We start from the raw sequence: 18,301 nt of genomic DNA on the forward strand, positions 1-18,301 counted from the left end.
GAACCTCCGACAGGCATACCAAGACTCTTCGCCAGAATCGCACAATCACCCCACACTGCCACACTGTATGGAAAAAAGGTTCCATCTTCTTGCCCACAGCGCGGGCAACGCGGAGAGGCTATCAGGCCGGCCCTATATAGACTAACACGGGTATAATACACCCGGTGTAAATAGTTGAATTGAATTAAGCGGAGCCGCATGGCGATAGCAGCCTCTCTAGGGGAATAGAGAGCTTCTGTCCAGTCTTCGCTTTCCAATGGGCCTAGATCCTCCTCCCAGGACTCCCGTAGTCTACCCAAAGTGGTGGAACTATTAGTCACTAAGGACTGGTATATTTTGGAAATGTTGTGACCCTGGAGATCCCCCATGAACAGTTTGTCTTCAATAGGACTGAAGTCTGGAAGGGACTCCAGTTTATAAGCAATAGGGAGAAGAGCATGGCGGAGCTGCAAATATTTGTAGAATTGGGTCTTGGACATAGTAAAGTCCTGCTGAAGTTGCGCAAAAGATTTAAGAGTCGTACCCTGCATCACATCTCCAAGGGTGGAGATCCTGATGGCATCCCAGTCTCGGAAGCCCGCCAGACCAGCCAGTTGGGGCAGCAATCCATTTGACCACAATGGGGTCTCCATGGTAAGTCTACCCCACCATCCAATTTTGCGCAAGGCTTGCCTCCAAACCCGAAACACCACAGTAGTATTAGAGGGGCGGATCCGACGCATTGGTGCCGAATAGAGTATGGTGTGTAAGGAGTGGGTTTCCATAAGTGTTCGCTCCAATAAGTAGGCCAGGTCAGTGCGATCCCCATACCACCACTCATTCAGGACAAGCAGGTGGGAGGCCAGATAATAGGACAGGATATCGGACGTGGCCAAGCCACTGCAATAGGTAGATTGGAAACACATGCGTAGAGCCACCCTAGAGGACTTCCCAGCCCACAGGAATAGCCCCAGCACTGAGTTAACCTGGGGAAACCACGATGGAGGGATACAAAAAAGGTGATATTGTAGTTGATATAATAAACGTGGCAGGGAGACCATCTTGAAAATACCCGAGCGGCCCGGTAAATAGAGGGGCATACGGGACCATGTTTTCAATTCATACCGCACCCGCAACCATATAGGTTGAATGTTACGTTCCCATGAAGTTTCAGCAGAAGATGACAAAAAGACCCCTAGATATTTCATGCCGCCAAGTGTGGTTGTCTGTATCATAGAGGCCCAGTGGCCAAGAGCCGGCTGAGGGCCAAGAACCCAAAGAGTGGACTTATTAGGGTTCATATGTAGCCCAGCGGTCTCTCCAAAGGTCTTCATAATCCGGAGCAATCTAGGGCCAGTCCTATTAACATTGGTCAAGAAGAGAAGGACGTCGTCCGCGTATAAGGCAATTCGATCAGACACCCCCTGTGCCCACTCAAAGCCTGCCACCTGCGCATCAATGCGTACCCATGCCGCCAGGGGCTCCATGGCCAGGACAAAGAGGAACAGTGAAAGCAGGAACTCACCATATTTTACACCTTAAGAAGTTGGTGCCAATAAATCACTGTACGTAGCATAGAATTCAAACGGGAGTCAGACAGACCTCGGTACTTTGCCTCAGACCATGGCAGTAATGGCAGACGTTATTTCTTGAATAGTTTTTTTTTTTTGTATTTGTATATAGCGCAAACCTGACCCAAAGGTTTTAGAGCGCTTTGCATGAGCACCAGTTGCAATACAAACGGACATGTTCATTTTTAGATAAGGGAAGATAGTGATTTGGCCAGAATCACTGGATGTTTGACCCGCCCTCCAGACTCGAATCTGGTTCCCCATCTTCAAAGTTGGCCACTCTCGCTGTTAAGCCACATCCTCTGTTACATCTGCCCCCAATTTTTCTGGTGCATCCAGGGTAAGTGAAGGAAAGGAGAGGTGCTCAAGGTATGACAGCGCGATCCTGGGTGCGGCCAAATCGCGACTGGCATTGAGAGTTTTATAGTATTTCTTACAGCTCATTAATTTCGAGTTGTTCGAGTACCCTATCAGCTTGATCATTCTCTAATCCCCGATTTATCCTGATCTGCATGTGCTCCGGTCATAATCAAAACAGCAGAGTTTCTCCACTAGTTCCACCACTTTTTCTCGCACTTCTACAGCAGCATGTGTATTTTCATATACTGGTCCATCAATACCACAGGAATTATCTGTGTTACGAAGTGGGCCAGGAGCATATTCAGTTTGCCGTTCTCCCTTTCGACCTCACTAGCGCCCCTCAAGTGTTCATTCTGCTTTTCAACCCTCTGCATCCATTGGTCCCTTCATCTGTTGTTCACATTTTGTTTCTATATACAACATGGTGCAGTAAGTCAGCCCACCTAAGCTATTAGCACTCTTCGGTTTGAGTTGAAAGCATTTTTTTCTCGACACGAACATCTGCATAAAAAAACCGAAGTGCACTTTAAGACTACGGATTGTGGGCTCCTATTTTTTTTCCTTGGTCAACACTTTTATTCTTTCTGTTCCTTATTCTTTTTGTTATCATCCTTGTGTGTTTGGAATATGTATTCAGCTTTAGGTCATCCAAAAATAATGGTACATTTTGTTTACACCAGTAAGAATCACGTTTGCTGTGATGTGCATTAAAACTAAAATGGGTTTCTATACTCGATCTAAGTACACCTGCCTGGCGGAAGCCCATATACTGTTTTTTTTTTTATTAATTTTTTTTATTAGAAACCGTAGGTACACGATAAAATACAGACAAGGGCCTACAACCACCAGGGCCGGCCGCTATGGAGCCCGAGGGCCCGCAGTGCAACGCCACACATTCAAATGAACCAGAGGCAAAGCTCCCGGCAGTTCGTGAGCACATGTAACAGGCTGTGGCCATAGGCCAGGAGCAATCGGAAAAAACAGTTTCATTTTCTATTAAATATAAAACACACTCAAGGCAATGAGAGTCCGAAATAGCAGCGTGCCCTTCCCAGGACGGGGAGCAACGTACAGTGTCCAAAGCAGTTCTTGTCTGGAAGCGGTAATGGGGGGCAACGGGAAGACAAAGCATGGAACACACCGCACACCATCCCGCAGAATGTGTGGCTAGGGGGACAAAGCAATATCGACCTCTAATGGCAGAGGCGGGGTGCAGATACGTCCACGATATAAATTCCATGGACCCCATACCTTAGTCCATTTCCCTGGCTTGCCTCTCGCCACATACACCGTCTTTTCCCTAAACATACACCAGTCCATATTCTCCTTCCATACCTCGATCGTGGGCGACCTCGGGGAGCCCCATAGCTGTGCAATGTTACGCTTAGCCACCATGTACCCCAGAGTCACCCACTGCGTCTGTGCCGCATTATAATCATTCGGTTCCCAGACATTCAACAAACACCTCCCAGCCTCTGGCAACAGAGCGACGTGCGTGACCTCCTCCATTACGGTGTGGATACCATTCCAGAATCGCACAACCTCCGAACACTCCCATAAGATATGAAGAAAGGTACCCGGCAGGCCACATCCACGCTTACACAGTCCATCCATCGAGTAACCCATACGCAGCAGACCGGGCCCCGTGACATACACTCTATGAAGGATCTTCAGCTGTACGAATCGTAAGCGGGCCGGGATCGCCACCTCTTTCGGGGAGGCCACCGCCGAAACCCAGTCCTCATCGTCCAGTTCCAAGCCATCGCCCGTCCATGCCTCCCGCAGACGGAGCAGCAAGTCCGCGCGATCATTAATGAGTTTCTTATAAATCAGAGAAATAGTGCTGTCGGGCACGTAGCCATCCAACACTCTATCCTCCAGTGGGGAATACTCGGGGATAGCAGCAACGTCCGGAAAAGCCGAACACAGCGCATGGTAAACTTGCGCATACCGGAAGTACTCTCTATCGTTTAATTTATATTCAGTTTTAAGCATTTCAAACGTTTTGAAAGACCCCTTCGCCCAAAGATCACCCACCTTACATATACCAATCATATCCCATTTCTCAAAGCCTTTCGATCTCCACAAACAGCCCAGCCGCCCGGAGGCATACAACGGCGTCGCCCCCATATACTGTTTTATTACAATTATAGGTGAAGTTTTTTAGTTTGAAATCTTTACAGCAAGTGGCATGTTCTTTTTTTCCTTTTTGGTGTTTTAACATATGATTGCATTGCAAGCTAATATAGATTTATAAAGAATAACTGAAATATCTGCTTGTCAAGGCCGAACCTACTGCTTTTGCCAATGTTTGTTGCTTAATTACTTTTAAAGTCAAAGTCTGAGGGAGGGCTGGGGGGGACCTTTCATGCAAGGTGGGTATCTCCATGCTTTGCTATCCCGTTCTCTTCTATGCCCTTAACCTGCGAAGGTGGCATCTCTGCTGACCGCTGCTTGTTAGGAGTATTTGCAATAATGCAGAAGGCATCTAGCTTTGCAGAACCCAGAAGATTGCCCAGGACGAACCCTTTTTCCAGTTTGCTGTGGCTGAACCAGAACCCAGGCGCTTTTCAAGAAGGCCCCTTGGGCTTGACGAGTGGGTGAAATTGTCGTGGGAGGTAACTACCGACAGCTCCTACAGCCAAAGATTGGCCTGATGCCTCTGAGCGCCACTTACCTTGTCCCTAGCTCCTAAGTTTGCTGGGATATCCCTGAGCAAGGAACAATCACTGACCCTAACCACAACATATATCTTCCACTGCCCTACCTGCTGTGCCCCAATTGCAAATCTGCAAATCTGCAGAGTGGAGTTTTTTTATCCCTGGGGGGTGCCCAGATATGGAGAACCACACTGAGCAAGTGAAGATGAAATTCAGTAAGGGGCCCCTCCTACCCTCTTTTGAAGCACTATGCTAGGACCTGCCTAAGAAAACAGAAGCCATCGCACAAGGCACAGAAGGGAAATGTCACAGAAGATTCAGGGTTTATTGAGGAAGCAGGAATATATGATACAGGTAACGGAGCAGCAAGTGGCTAGCGATGATGCCTCTAAGGTGGACCTAGCAATCTTTAAAAATATTGCAATGGAAGGGCTAATTGAGACAATTACTCTTCGAAACGTAAGGGTACTGTCAACTATCCCTACAGAATTGCTGCACAACTGAGTGATAAATGTAACAGTGGAGCTCCCAGTGACTGAGACTAGCTTGACAGTACAGGTAGTAAGATCCGTACACCAAATGCCCTCCCACAACACAAATGAGGCAAAGGAAGGGAAAGTTATGGCTACCCTACACTCTACAGACTGGATAGACCGAATTATGAGAGCAGTGGCAGAAACAAAAGGCCATTTGAATAGTAGTTGGCTCCTGTTCTTCCCCGATTTAAACCTGCATACCCTGTCAGGCAAGGAATAGAGAGCTACTGAGTTAATAGAAAGAGAGCTGGGAGTACCTGTGGCCTATCCTGCTCTTAAGAGTGACTCAAGTTGGTAAACATATTTTTGTGGGTCAAGTCTCCCGAGGCTACCTTAGTTAGCCTTCTGAACGACACTGGGCATAGAGTTACTCTGAGCTTCTGATGATTTTTCTTGAGACTGACTGGTAGACGTTGGTAGGGAATAGGGGTGCACTTGTATAGGAGGGGACTGGAAAGATTTCCTTTCTTCCTTAGCTATGTTCTTAGTTTTGTTTTTCATGCTTTTGTCCCAGCTCTCTCTTGCATAGTAAAATATTTATGGATAATACCTAGGCATTTTTACAATCCCCTGTTCACTCACATTCACTCCAAACACAAAAAAACCCGCTCCGCTGTAAACAGGCTTCGTAGCACACCAGAGAGGTACTCGGCCTCTCTGGTGGGAACCCAGTGATGAAACATGTCACCAGCTAGGTTGGTGAGTGAGGGTTCTTTTTAATCATAAGAGTGATTTCTCTTGCTGCCCCTTTCTTTGATTGGCAGCACTCTTTTGTTGTTTAGTTGATAGTATCTTGGGTAATCAATAGTGGCTTCTCTTTCTCTCCCACTCTCTCTTGTTGTTTGATAATGAAATGGTTACTATGCCCTCTGCACTATTATCTGATTTACAGTTCATGCTTCAAGATTACAGACAACGTTTTCCACCGTCAGGTCCGACCAATAAACCTCCACTGTCTCAGGTGACCTTGCCAGTGCAACGTAATACTCCCGCTGTATTATCGGTTCCTGGTACCCCACAAGCTGCTTCTCTCCAGGACCTAGCTTCCTTAAGTTAAGAGGGGGAGTTGCATGACACGGCCTCGGAATGGGATGATTACAGACTGTCAGATCCTGCATCTCCAACACCCAAGGGTGGATTCCCCTCCTGAGGACATTGGGGGATTTCACAACCTATTGGAGCGTGCATCTAAAAGGTTTGCGATTCCTATGCCATCCAAACAAACCAACTGCTTTTTATATGATTTGAAAGAGCCTTTCCGAAAGTCAGTCGCAGCTATTCTCATAATAGACTATATTCGGGACAAAGGCATTAAAATAATGAAGAACCCAGCATCAGTACCAGCTGTGATGCCACGTCTTGACAAGAAGTAAGTACAAGACCCCTGATGACGCTGCAGCATGTCTCACGGTGCACCTGAAACTGGACTTGGTGGTAAGGCAAGCCGCTCAGCGACGTTGTCAAAATCCTGCAGCACCTTTATCCGCACCCCCAGACAAAGAAGGCAGGTGTCTGGCTTTAATTTCTAAAAGGTTTTCAGCGATGTCTGTGCTGACAGTTAAAGCTGCGAGTTCACTGGCGATTCTGGGGCGCTACGATCGCCAAATGTGGTTGGACATTGCTTCATATATCGACCAGCTGCTGGAAGATGTGAGGGAAAAAGCAAAAAATATTTTGCATGAAGGAGAGAGAGCTTCAAACGAAGTAATTGATTCAGCTATGGATGTCGCTGTAACGGGATTTAGACAGCTAGCTGGAGCTGCAGTTTTGCGCAGGCAAGGATGGCATAAAGCCACCTCTTTCCGTCCAGAAGTTCAAGATAAGATACTGGATCTACCATATGATGGGGAAGCTCTTTTCGGTATTCAGGTGAAAAAGGCCCACAAAACCATCAAGGGAGCCACCGATACTGCCAAGTCGTTGGGGATGCTCCAATACAAAAGTGTTAATTTTCGTAGTTCTAGGGGAAGAGGGCAGCCATCTTACAGAGGGGGGGTATCAGCAATATCGCTACCCAGCGTACTCCTCCACATTCCATTCGTACTGGCCTCAGTACCAACAGAGGCAGCCAACTCAATCATCCTACATTAGATCAAATAGGGGCAAAACAACACGAACTGGCAAATATACCAACCGTTGACAATGATACACTACAGGCTCCGTCTCCATCTCTTCTTTCCTCCCATTTGATTCCAATTCATTCTACCCACCTAGGAGGCAACATCTCCCAGTACCTCCAACAATGGCAGTCCATCACTACGGACCAGTGGGTCCTTCATTTAGTACACTTCGGACATATCCTGGAGTTTATCCGGAAACCGCCTATAACTCCTCCACAAATCTCTCCCCACAGGCATCTCAGAGCACTTCAGCGGGAGGTCAGAATCATGCTTCAAAAACGTGCGATAGAAAGTGTGCCATTATCCAGCAAAGGGACAGGTTTCTATTCCCGTTTCTTCTTGGGAAGAAATAAGTTAAGGCAATGGAAACCCATTTTGGACCTCCGAAACCTAGATCTATACTTGAGAAAGCAGTCGTTCCGAATGATAACATTGCAGGAGGTGCTGAAGCTACTACATCAATGAGATTTTGACAACCTTAGACCTCCAGGATGCTTACTTCCACATTCCTTTTTACCCAAAACACAGGAAATACCTAAGATTTGTGGTAGCCGGACGCTATTACCAATTCACTGTACGTCCCTTTGGTCTAAAGTCAGCGCCCAGGATTTTTACCAAATGCCTGGCAGCAGTCGCAACGTTCCTCAGGCAGCAACAACTTCAAGTCTTTCCATATCTGGATGACTGGCTGATCAAGGCTCCGTCCAAAAAAGCAGCAATTCTGTCAACAAAAGCATGTACCTCTCTCTTCAGGAGATTAGGTCTTACAATCAACCTACTGAAATTAAATCAAATTCCATCTCAGAGGATAATCTTTCTAGGAGCTCATTTAGACACAGTCTCCTTAAAGGCAAGCCCTGCGGAAGAGCGTCAAGAACGATTTCGCAATCTGCCAAATTCTATAAAAAGAAAAGTCTCTTTCGGTCCGACTTTACAAATCCCTATTGGGAACGATGTCGTCTTGCATACCGCTAGTTCCTTTTTGCTGTCTCAAGAATCAGGAAGAACTGGACAAGCAGTGATTCCAATCAACATCGACATCGTCAGCGTAACTCCACGTCTAGTGAAAACCCTGGGATGGTGGACAAAAACGAACCACCTGTCAGTGGGGCTTTCCTTGCATCAGGAAGTTGTTCTGCTAGTAGTTACAACGTATGCGTCCCTAGAAGGATGGGGTGCTTTTCTCCAGGAACTCCAAGTAAGCGACAAATGGGATCAAACTCAGATTAAGCCTCACTTAAATGTGCTGGAACTGAAGGCAGTGTATCTAGCCTTACAGGCTTTTCTTCCCAGAATTCGCAATTTATCTGTATTGATCCGAACGGACAATACAACAACTATGCATTACATAAACAAGCAAGGAGGTACGAAGTCTCATCATCTCTCCATTGCGGCGCAAATCTTATGGCAATGGGCCTTAGCTCACGGAATCCATTTGCGAGCAGAACACGTCCCAGGATGTCAGAACACAATTGCAGACACCCTAAGCAGGTTGACAACAGCATGTCACGAAGGGGAGATTCACTACCAAACATTACAGGGCATATTTCGGATTTATGGCAGTCTGGAATTGGACCTATTTTCAACTCACCAGAACTGCAAATGCCGGTACTATGCAAGCTGGCATCCCCAACAGGCATCATGGGGGAACGCCTTTTCGATTGCATGGTCTGGCATCTTTGCCTACACATTTCCTCCCATTCCTCTGATTCCAAGGCTTCTCAGGAAGATGAGAACGGAACCATGCAGGCTGATACTCATTGCTCCAGCATGGCCACATCAATACTGAAATACAGAACTGCTTCTCTTATCACAGGTTCCACACCTTCAACTTCCAATAATTCCCAATCTTCTGACAATGAACCAAGGTCAGATTCTTCACCCAGATCTCAAGTGTTTGCATTTGTCGGCATGGCTTCTGAACACAATGAGTTCCATCATCTGAACATCTCTAGTGAATGTAGAGATGTGTTAGCCAAGGCAAGGGCAGAAAGTACCAACAGGACTTACCGTCTCAAATGGAAACGCTTCTGCATTTGGTGCCATCAAGAGATCATACATCCACTGTCTTCCTCTCCGGAACAGATATTACCTTACCTCCTACAACTAGCAAAATCGGGCTTGGCCCATAGCTCAATAAAGGTCCATTTAGCGGCCATTTCCAGATATAGGAGATCACTTTCTTCCCCATCTCTGTGGTCATCTAGAGTTGTAAGATAATTTCTTAAAGGACTGTTTCGAATGTTTCTTCAAGTGAGACCTCCACCTCCGTTATGGCAATTAAACACGATTCTTTCACAACTAATGAAACCCCTATTTGAACCAATTCACACAGCAGATATAAAATTACTGTCTTGGAAATTAGCTTTGCTCCTTGCATTGACATCTGCCAGAAGGGTTAATTAGATTCAGGCCTTCGTAATAGAGGAACCCTTCTTACAATTCAAAATGGATGGAGTTCTGCTACGCACAAATCCAAAGTTCATTCCCAAGGTTCCCTCGGATTTCCACCTAAACGAACCGGAATTGTTTTAAAACTTTCTTCCTTAATCCAACGACATCAGCGGATAGGGCTCAGGATTCCCTACATATCAGGCGTTGCTTGAAATGTGATCTACATTACACAAAATCTTTTCGCAATTATTTGTTGCATTTAGTGCGCCCCGGAAATGTTTCCTTTTTTCTAAACAAAGTATATCGAGATGGATTGCAAGTGCCATAAAGTTCTGTCATCACAAAGCAGGAAGGCCACTATCTGCAAGAGTTCGAGCACATTCCCTGAGGGCAGTGTCGACATCTGCAGCTTTGTTTGCGGGTGTGTCTCCTCCAGATATTTGCAGAGCTGCAACTTGGAAGAATAGGCACATATTCACCAGACAATACTGCCTGGACTCAGCAATTCTAAATGACACAGCGGTGGGTCAAGCAGTACTTCGTCATATGTTTCACTAAGGTGAGATACACCTGTCTTCCCTCCTGCCTCTTATTATGAATCACATTTACTTGTGTTTAGCTATTTGCCGTTCGGCTATTGGCATGATATTTTTTCTGTTAATGTTTGTTTTCTTGTTATCTCATACATTATTGGATGGCCACTTACATTTATTACAATGATGCATTTGGTTCACTTCTAATGGCTATGGTAAATGTGCTACCAACTGCTTACTATTCTGATTCAAGCATGTGAATCTATGAAAGTTCCAATATTGGAGTAAGAAACAAGTTACTTACCTGTAACTATAGTTCTCCAGTATTGGAAGCTTTCATAGATTCACATGCGGCCCACCCTCCTCCCCAGGGGAGTCTCACCTCAGTCGTTGCTATGACATAGTGGTTTTAGCACTAGTGCTTGAAAATCTGAGGTGCTGACCTTCCCTCTGGAGGGTTCTACATCGTGATTGATGCTGATTGGTTGAGGCAGAACATTGGTTCTTTTTCTATAATGACCATGATAGACTGATAATCAGGAGAGACCTAGGCCTTTTGCTAGTTTATAACTATCAGGGTTCTATTATGTATGTTTGTTTACCGCTACTATTTCTACTATTTTATATTACCGGGGACCACCATCATGACCACGGAGAATGATTCAAGCATGTGGAACTATGAAAGCTTCCAATACTGGAGAACTATAGTTACAGGTAAGTAACTTGTTTCTTCTTCAACTCACATATCATCCGACTTCCTATCCTTCAAATGCAGATAGTCCACGGCCATGTTGCGTGCTTCTGGAACATACTCTTTTTTAATGTTGTCCCCGTCTAAGCTTAACACCCATCTGACGATGTGAAGGGTGGTGCGTTCTACTCCCTTAGTAGTGAAAATAAACACGAGAAGTCTGTGGTCTGTCCTTAAAGTGAAAGGTAACACCCACAAGAAAAATTTAAAGTTTAGGATTGCCCAATAACAGGCTAAGGCCTCCAATTCCACGATGGAATAATTGCATTGAGAATCCTTCGGGGACCAAAAGCAAAGGCAACAGTTCTTTCTTTTCCAATTATAATTTGGGAAAGGGCAGTCCCTATTCCTTTGGTGCTGGCGCCCATGGTTAAAATACTCTCATGGTTACCTTCAAATTGTTCTAGAGAAGGGGCTAATGCTAACACATATTTAACTTTGTTCAAGGTTTCTTGGCATTCTTTTTTCTAATTGAACAGAGCTCCTGTGTTTTTAAAAGTATTCTTAGGAGAAATACTTGGTCAGGAAAATTACGTGTGTACTTGGCCTTGTACTCACCCAAACTGATGAAACACATGAGTTCCTCTTTAGAGGATGGCTGTGGAGCTACTTTCAATGACTCAACAAGATCAATCTTTGATTTGATCCCATATTTGGAGATAGTGCGGCCCAGGTAATCAATTGAGCCCACACCAGTCTGACACTTTTCTTTTCTTACTTAACAATCAAATATGCTTCTCTAAGTGTAGCTAAGACCCTTCCCAGTGTATTGTCATAGTCACCCTCGTACAAACAACAAGTCAAGATGCTGTCCTGAAAACACAGGACATTACTGAAATTCCAAAATGTGCTACATAATTCTCCCAAATACATCTGCTGCAGATGCAAAGCCAAATGACATTCTGCTGAATATGTGTGCACCAGAGGGAATGATAAAGGACATTAGAGATTTGAAGTTGGGATGGAGTATGGCCTGATGGTAGGCCGATGACAGATCAATAATTCTAAAGCAACAGGCATCACCACTCAAGCTCAACATTTTATTTATCCTGTGTAGGGAAAACCTATCTACCCAACTGTTTGCATTTAGGCTGTTTAACCCCCTGTGTCCTATAAGATTATTAAGTGTCTCTTTTAAAGGTTTGTTCATCAGAATAGGGGTAGGTTGCAACATATGCACAAATTGCACAGCGTTGTTTCTAAGTTGTAATATATGCTGGAAATTGGTAAGGAGGCCTGATTTTCTTGGAAACAATTCTGGTAATTCTTTGCATACTTACTTGCCAGTAAATTAAACTACCATCACGAGGACTTGCTCCACATTAATAGGATTTAACTTCATCCCTAGTTGTTTCTGGCCCCGCCTTAGTAATACATTCGGAGACTTTTTTTTTGTTTTTTAAGCTGTGCACACCTTCTCTCTGGTGGAAAGGACTTTGAACGAAATATGCATAGTAACCAATGCTACTATGGGAACACGATCCTTGTTGTAATCACTGGACTCCCCCATCACCGCCCCGATCTAACATCAACCAGCTACAAAGATGGTAACAGCTTCCCTATCAAGACTAAATTCACACATGTTGTAACCAGTACTCTTCTCACTCTCATCTGACACTTGACACTCCAACATTCTCATTGACATTCACTCACTTCAGTTCTGCCCTCCCTACAAACTTCGGCATGGTGCCCTCTTTTATACCATTTCCTTTAATGACTAGTGCATGCAGGGCAATTAGGACCATTAGCTAAGGTGGCTATTGTTTTCACCTTTGAAGCATATGTTTAAAAAAAAATCAACTGTGATCTCTCTTTAGTTGATTGCAAACCTTTATGTTTATACAGTTCTTCATTTTCTTAACGTCAGTAGTAGCATTCACTTTTTTCATCATTAGTTTATTTTCCTTGATTCGATCGCCCGTTTCTAGTCCTTTTGCAAGTCAATGGCTTCTTTCAAATTGAAATAAAGGGCTAATCGGTTTTTTTGCATTCTTATATTGTCAGTGACTCTAATGAGTTGGTTCTTGATCAAAGAATCATCACTTAGCACTCCAAATTTTCACATGTAGAAAGTCATGGTATATTCCGCTCCTGCAGGATGATGGTTTGAATCTTTTATTTATTTTTAAATTAAGATTTTTTATAAATTATTTTATTTGTGCTTTTCAAGTACAATACAAAAACAATGCATAATTCCAATGGCATGGCATCAGTGCAGTTGGGAAATCACTTAATATCACATTAGTGAGATGACATCCTCACAACAACCTGAGCTCGTATAAACCCAGAATTACAGACATGGCAGAACAGGTGAGGGTTTACGGGCGAGGGTGTACAGGGTAGCATGACAGTCAGGACAGTAGACATCCGTATGTGACAGCAGATACGATGTGAGCGGTGTCCAGATGTCTCGGGCTTGGAAGCAGATGGTAACTCTTCAGCGTAGCAGGTGAGCTGGTCCCGGCAATACACCAAGGCCTGTAGCCACAATGATGGTTTGAATCTTGATGTGAGGACCACCTTTTATCTTCTTTCGAGGACTACCACTGAGGAGGTATCACTCAGGGTACGCCTCTTGTATTGAATTAAATTGCCCCTGAATCCTGAAATGGGCTGGTGCTGGTGTTTTGATGAACAGGGAGAGGTGTAAAGGATAGCAGGCATAATTTACTGGTAAGATCCATTTAAACATGTTTTAAAGAAATGCACTGCTGAGATTGTCTGTCTGAATTAACCCAGAAATTGCTAGTAAATCCATTTTTTGCAGTCCTTTTTTTGATGAAAAATGTATTTCTTTGTGAAAGGATTTTGGAATGTGGGAACGTGGAGACAAGACGAACCAAGGAATCTCGGAGCTGAATGCAAGCTCAGTGGGCATGGCTAAGGTATTTATTCAAAGATGAATATATTTACATTTGTTGATATCCGTTTTTGTTAGAGTTTTGAAATGGGTAATCCTAGGGCAAGAACTGGGTACTTTTACACAGTACATTACAACAGTGCAGGCCTGCAAGTGACTATATCAGTAAATTAGGATAAATAAAGTACAAGCATTGACTTTTCAATCCTAGCTTAAAGTTTTTTTAAATTCTTAGGTATGAAGTCTTACATCATAGCCTGAAGTGATAAACACACATTGTCTATGAACATATTCCTTGTGGCTACACAAGTTAACTTCTCCAAAAAGTTTAACTCCTTTAACTTACTCGATTGCAGTACTCTTCCTTCTTTTGCTGCTGGTTGCGAATTGCATAAGGAAAGTCTAGGAAACTTCACTAAAAGAACACTGCCTTGCTCCCACCTTTGCGTATCCCACAGTCGCCACTCATATTTTTTCCACTTTTATGCTGCAACACAAGGCTTGCCTTCTCATGCACTTTTGTCCTTTTGCTGTCCTTTTCAATAAAAAATATACTTTGACTCCACCTCCACTTATGCCAGTCAAAGTTGTCCTCATGCATTGCATATGGGAAGCAGTGCTCAATAGGTAACTAAATTAAACCTGTATGTTGTGTTCAGGAAACAAAGATTCTGCCTATTCTGTGCGGGAATTGATGGACGTTTTCTTAAAATTTTTGTCTATCACAGATGTGACCAATATGCAAATGTGAACCTGGATTTCATAGGGGAGAGGAGTTGGCCTAACGGCTAGGGCGGTCGACCTTAAATCTGGGGAACTGGGTTCTAGTCTCGGCAATGACGCTGAACATCCTGTGATTCTGGGCAAATCAATTAATCTCCCTGTGCCTAACAAAAAAAAAATGAATGTGTCCTCATGTAACGCAACTGGTGCTATGTAGAGTTTTCTGATATCTGATACCTTCGGGTCAAGTTCGTGCTATAAAAAAATCTGTAAAATAATAAATAAAAAAATAAATAACCTGAGCTGTAGCGTATTGGTAAAATGGATTGGGTACCAGGTGACGTCACTGGGTGAGCATGCTGTCACTACTGATTAGACAGTGTTCTCCCTCTCACCTATATCTGTGGCCCTCTACCAGGTATATAAACTTGTGAGTATCTTATGGATGGAGACCACCAGTTAGGATTTGGTCACCCTGGAGATAGGTTGCTTGATCCTAATCCCACAATGATTTTGAAAACCCATCGTCTCTGCTATCAGCTCAAGGAATTTAGCCAGTCGTCCTCCAAGGTCCCATTACTATTTCATCATCAGATTACCTGAAATCGTGGTTGCAGTAAGCATTCTGACAAAGAAAGCATCCTGAAAAAGAGCTATACTGCTCCTAGTGTCCAGAAGGTGCAACACAACTGGGTGGAGCATAAGGTTATAAAAGAAAACGATGTTACTGGAACCTCCATTTGAAGTCCTTTCTTCCGTTCATAGTTAGCAGTGTCAGAGCAGAGGCTAAGACAAATTTGATACCACATCCTTAGCGGTCCCAAACAGTATTGTGTTTTCGTCCTGTTTTGGTATTTGTAATTAACTCGTTTTTTAATGACCTAGCACCATATTGAGGGCACTATTCAGTAGTTTGTTCTGACTCCTACGGTAGACTAGCCTTTACCAGAACCTTGTACACAGACAGATTTAAATCTGTGTCTTCCTCTACTACACCGTCCAAGAATACAAAGGTGGATATTGATGCAGATGCATTTCAGTCTCACACACAGCAGATTGTCTTACATATACAAGTTTTGCTATAATAACAGGCTAAGTGGAGGGAAGATTGCTTCCCTCCTTCTAAACCCCCTGCTTTTCCAAATCTCTTTCATTTGATAGAGTGAAGCTTGTGCTTGGCTTGTAATATTCTCTCATTTAACAATCCATGCTAATGTGAAAAGGAGAGCCTTATTCTGATCCTTCTGCTTCCACATGCCATTCCCAGCAAACTGCACATGGCTAAGGCCATGAGCAATGGGTTTTCAGGGGATGTGGATAGACCTCATAGCATCTTCAGAGGCACCAAGCACTGCATCTAAATCCTTCTGCACACTCCCATGTGCAATAGTAAAAACAAAATAAAATGAATGTTAACTTTGTTAAAGTGAAGGTAAGATTTTTATACAGAAGAGAAGGTACTGTTTTTCTTAGCAAAGCATAGAAATTCAGCTTAATTGAAGAATGTCATGGTTATAATATAAACTACACAAACTACTGAATTATGCCAGTTCTGGAGAGCAACAAAATCATAATTTCCCCACTGCCCAGTTTATGTTCTCATAGGTTATGTACCAGGTGATGTTATCAATGTTACCCTTCAACAAAGCTGATAAACAGAGCTGTGTGACTCAATGCATGTTTTTTTTTTAGTTTTATATAGCGCAAACTAGACCTGAAGATATCGGGTATCCGAGTGCTTTACATGAGCCACTTTTTTGTTACAGATGGACACATTCATTTTTGTTAGGCACGGGGAGATTAAGTGATTTGCCCAGAATCACAGGATGTTTTTTTTATAACATACTTTATTGAGGACCGTGGTAACATTATCAATACAAAAAATTATTACAGAAGGTCATTTGCTTTTTGTATAGTTGCAACAATACAATTGTGCGAATCCACCGACCAGTATTCAAACAGCGGGACCGGAAACGAAATCCATGTACTGTAGCATCATGTCAAATATTTGCTGATCATAAAATAAAGTCATCTAAAAAATCGTGAACTTGTAGCACATACATATTTCCAATTTCCCCAGCCAAACCTATCTATTTTCCACCCCTCCCTATCCCGCCCACCCCGTACTCCTGGTCTGAAGACGTCAATGAAGTTGTTTGGGAACTAATAGGGTTTCTCCAGGGGACCTACCCCACCCGTAATTGAGTTGTAAATACCTCAGATTGTGGGATAATTAAGGCATGTGATCACAGAGCCGCACCTAGAGTCATGGTGAAGGGAGGTACGTGGTGGTATTAAATCTAGTAGTTCAAGGTCGTGTAACATAATGTTCCATGTCATGGAAATGGGATGTTTCCGTAACCCTTGATCTTCCTCCCTCCGTAGGGCTATGCTCTTGGCTTTCCCCCACTGTATTATGTCTGCCTGCCAGCTGGATAATGTCGGGCATCTGGGAGAGCCCAGAATCACAGGATGTTAACATCGATGCAGAGACTCCAACCCGGTTCCCCAGCTTCGAGGTCAAATGTTCAAGCTGTAAGGCTACATACTACCCCCAAAAGCCAAGCTTTGTGCAAAGAATATAAAGGGTGTACACACAGTATACTTACAGTGCCGTTTGGCTTTGGGCTGGAGTGGATGTCTTGTACTCACAGCACACTAGGCATGGTTGAAGGATGTTTAGTGTGCTCTTTTCTTTTTTTTAGAGGGATATTACTTGTAATGCCTGGCCTAGGTCAAAGGCCTGCAGGCAGAGATTACTGGATATATCCAAAGGCTTGTTCTTTAGATTTTTGGGTGCAGTGCACAGGCTCTTACCCTAGAGCACACTGGGCATGGCCAGTTTCCATGCCCGCTGGACTCTTACAGTATGGAGAGTCAAGGGCCTGATCCAGCTTACTGATCACTGCCAAATTGAGTTATGGGCTCAGCAACATTTCACACTTAACTTGGGGCCTGTGTAAGGCCAGACCTTGCTCTCCGAAAGTATTGCCCAAGGTTGAGACCAGTACATTCTGGGGTGCAGTGCCTTGGTCATACGGTTCCTATAAATAAAGTAAGACTGTGTATCTGGACAACATAACCGTCAGAATATGGTGGACTGAGTCCATCCATATCATCAGAGTATGTTGACCTAATTCCTAGCTAGCTCACAGTGTCCCATCTGAACCCCTAACCATACCAGGGTACCAGATGGTATCTATATCCTCGGATCATGACCATGCTAATTCCCTAAGGAAATCATGGAAACAGATCTTACCCTTTTGTTGTTACCTAGGCATGCCCCAGGCAGACACAAGAAAGGTACGAATTGACTTATCAAACATTTATTGAAGCAATTGTATTCTTCTGTAAAAGACGTGAGCTGCATTTATTAGCAGGATGAAACATAGCTTTGTAACCGGCTTTACAAGAATGGCGAAGAAGATAAACAGTTCAACCATTATGACGGTAACATATGATTATATGAATATTTTATTATATTTGTGTGTGTGTATATATATATATATTAACGAAACTCCTCAAGGCTGTGTCCTAGAAAGGAATACTCGCACTCCAAGGCTCGGTCATTCAAAAAAAGGATTTATTGGCAACGCGTTTCGAGCAGACTCTCTTCGTCACTAGCCATCATTGAAAATCACTCTTCCACCATTTCTAGTGTTTAAAAAACATCAAAAGAGGACTGAATGTTGCTCGTAACCCGAGCATAGCAATAGAAACGAGACTTTACAAACCACTCACAGTGAGAAAGAAAAAACATATAGTTCTCTTTACATAAATTGCAAGTGCACAATTTATAATTTGATAAAGTAAG

At 43.7% G+C, this 18,301-nt stretch overlaps 1 protein-coding gene across 3 annotated transcripts in view; it reads left to right on the forward strand.

Annotated features, from left to right (window-relative positions):
• PHKA1 (phosphorylase kinase regulatory subunit alpha 1) overlaps window positions 1–18,301 on the forward strand; it is a 1,109,231-nt gene that overhangs the window by 251,398 nt on the left and 839,532 nt on the right. For all 3 annotated transcript variants that reach the window (XM_085630734.1, XM_085630735.1, XM_085630736.1), the window contains exon 6: window positions 13,709–13,789. In XM_085630734.1, the coding sequence (XP_085486860.1) occupies window positions 13,709–13,789 (81 nt within the window). The remainder of the gene's footprint in view (window positions 1–13,708; window positions 13,790–18,301) is intronic.

This window comes from Triturus cristatus, chromosome 10 (assembly GCF_964204655.1).
Source record: "Triturus cristatus chromosome 10, aTriCri1.1, whole genome shotgun sequence".
Taxonomy (NCBI): Eukaryota; Metazoa; Chordata; class Amphibia; order Caudata; family Salamandridae; genus Triturus; species Triturus cristatus.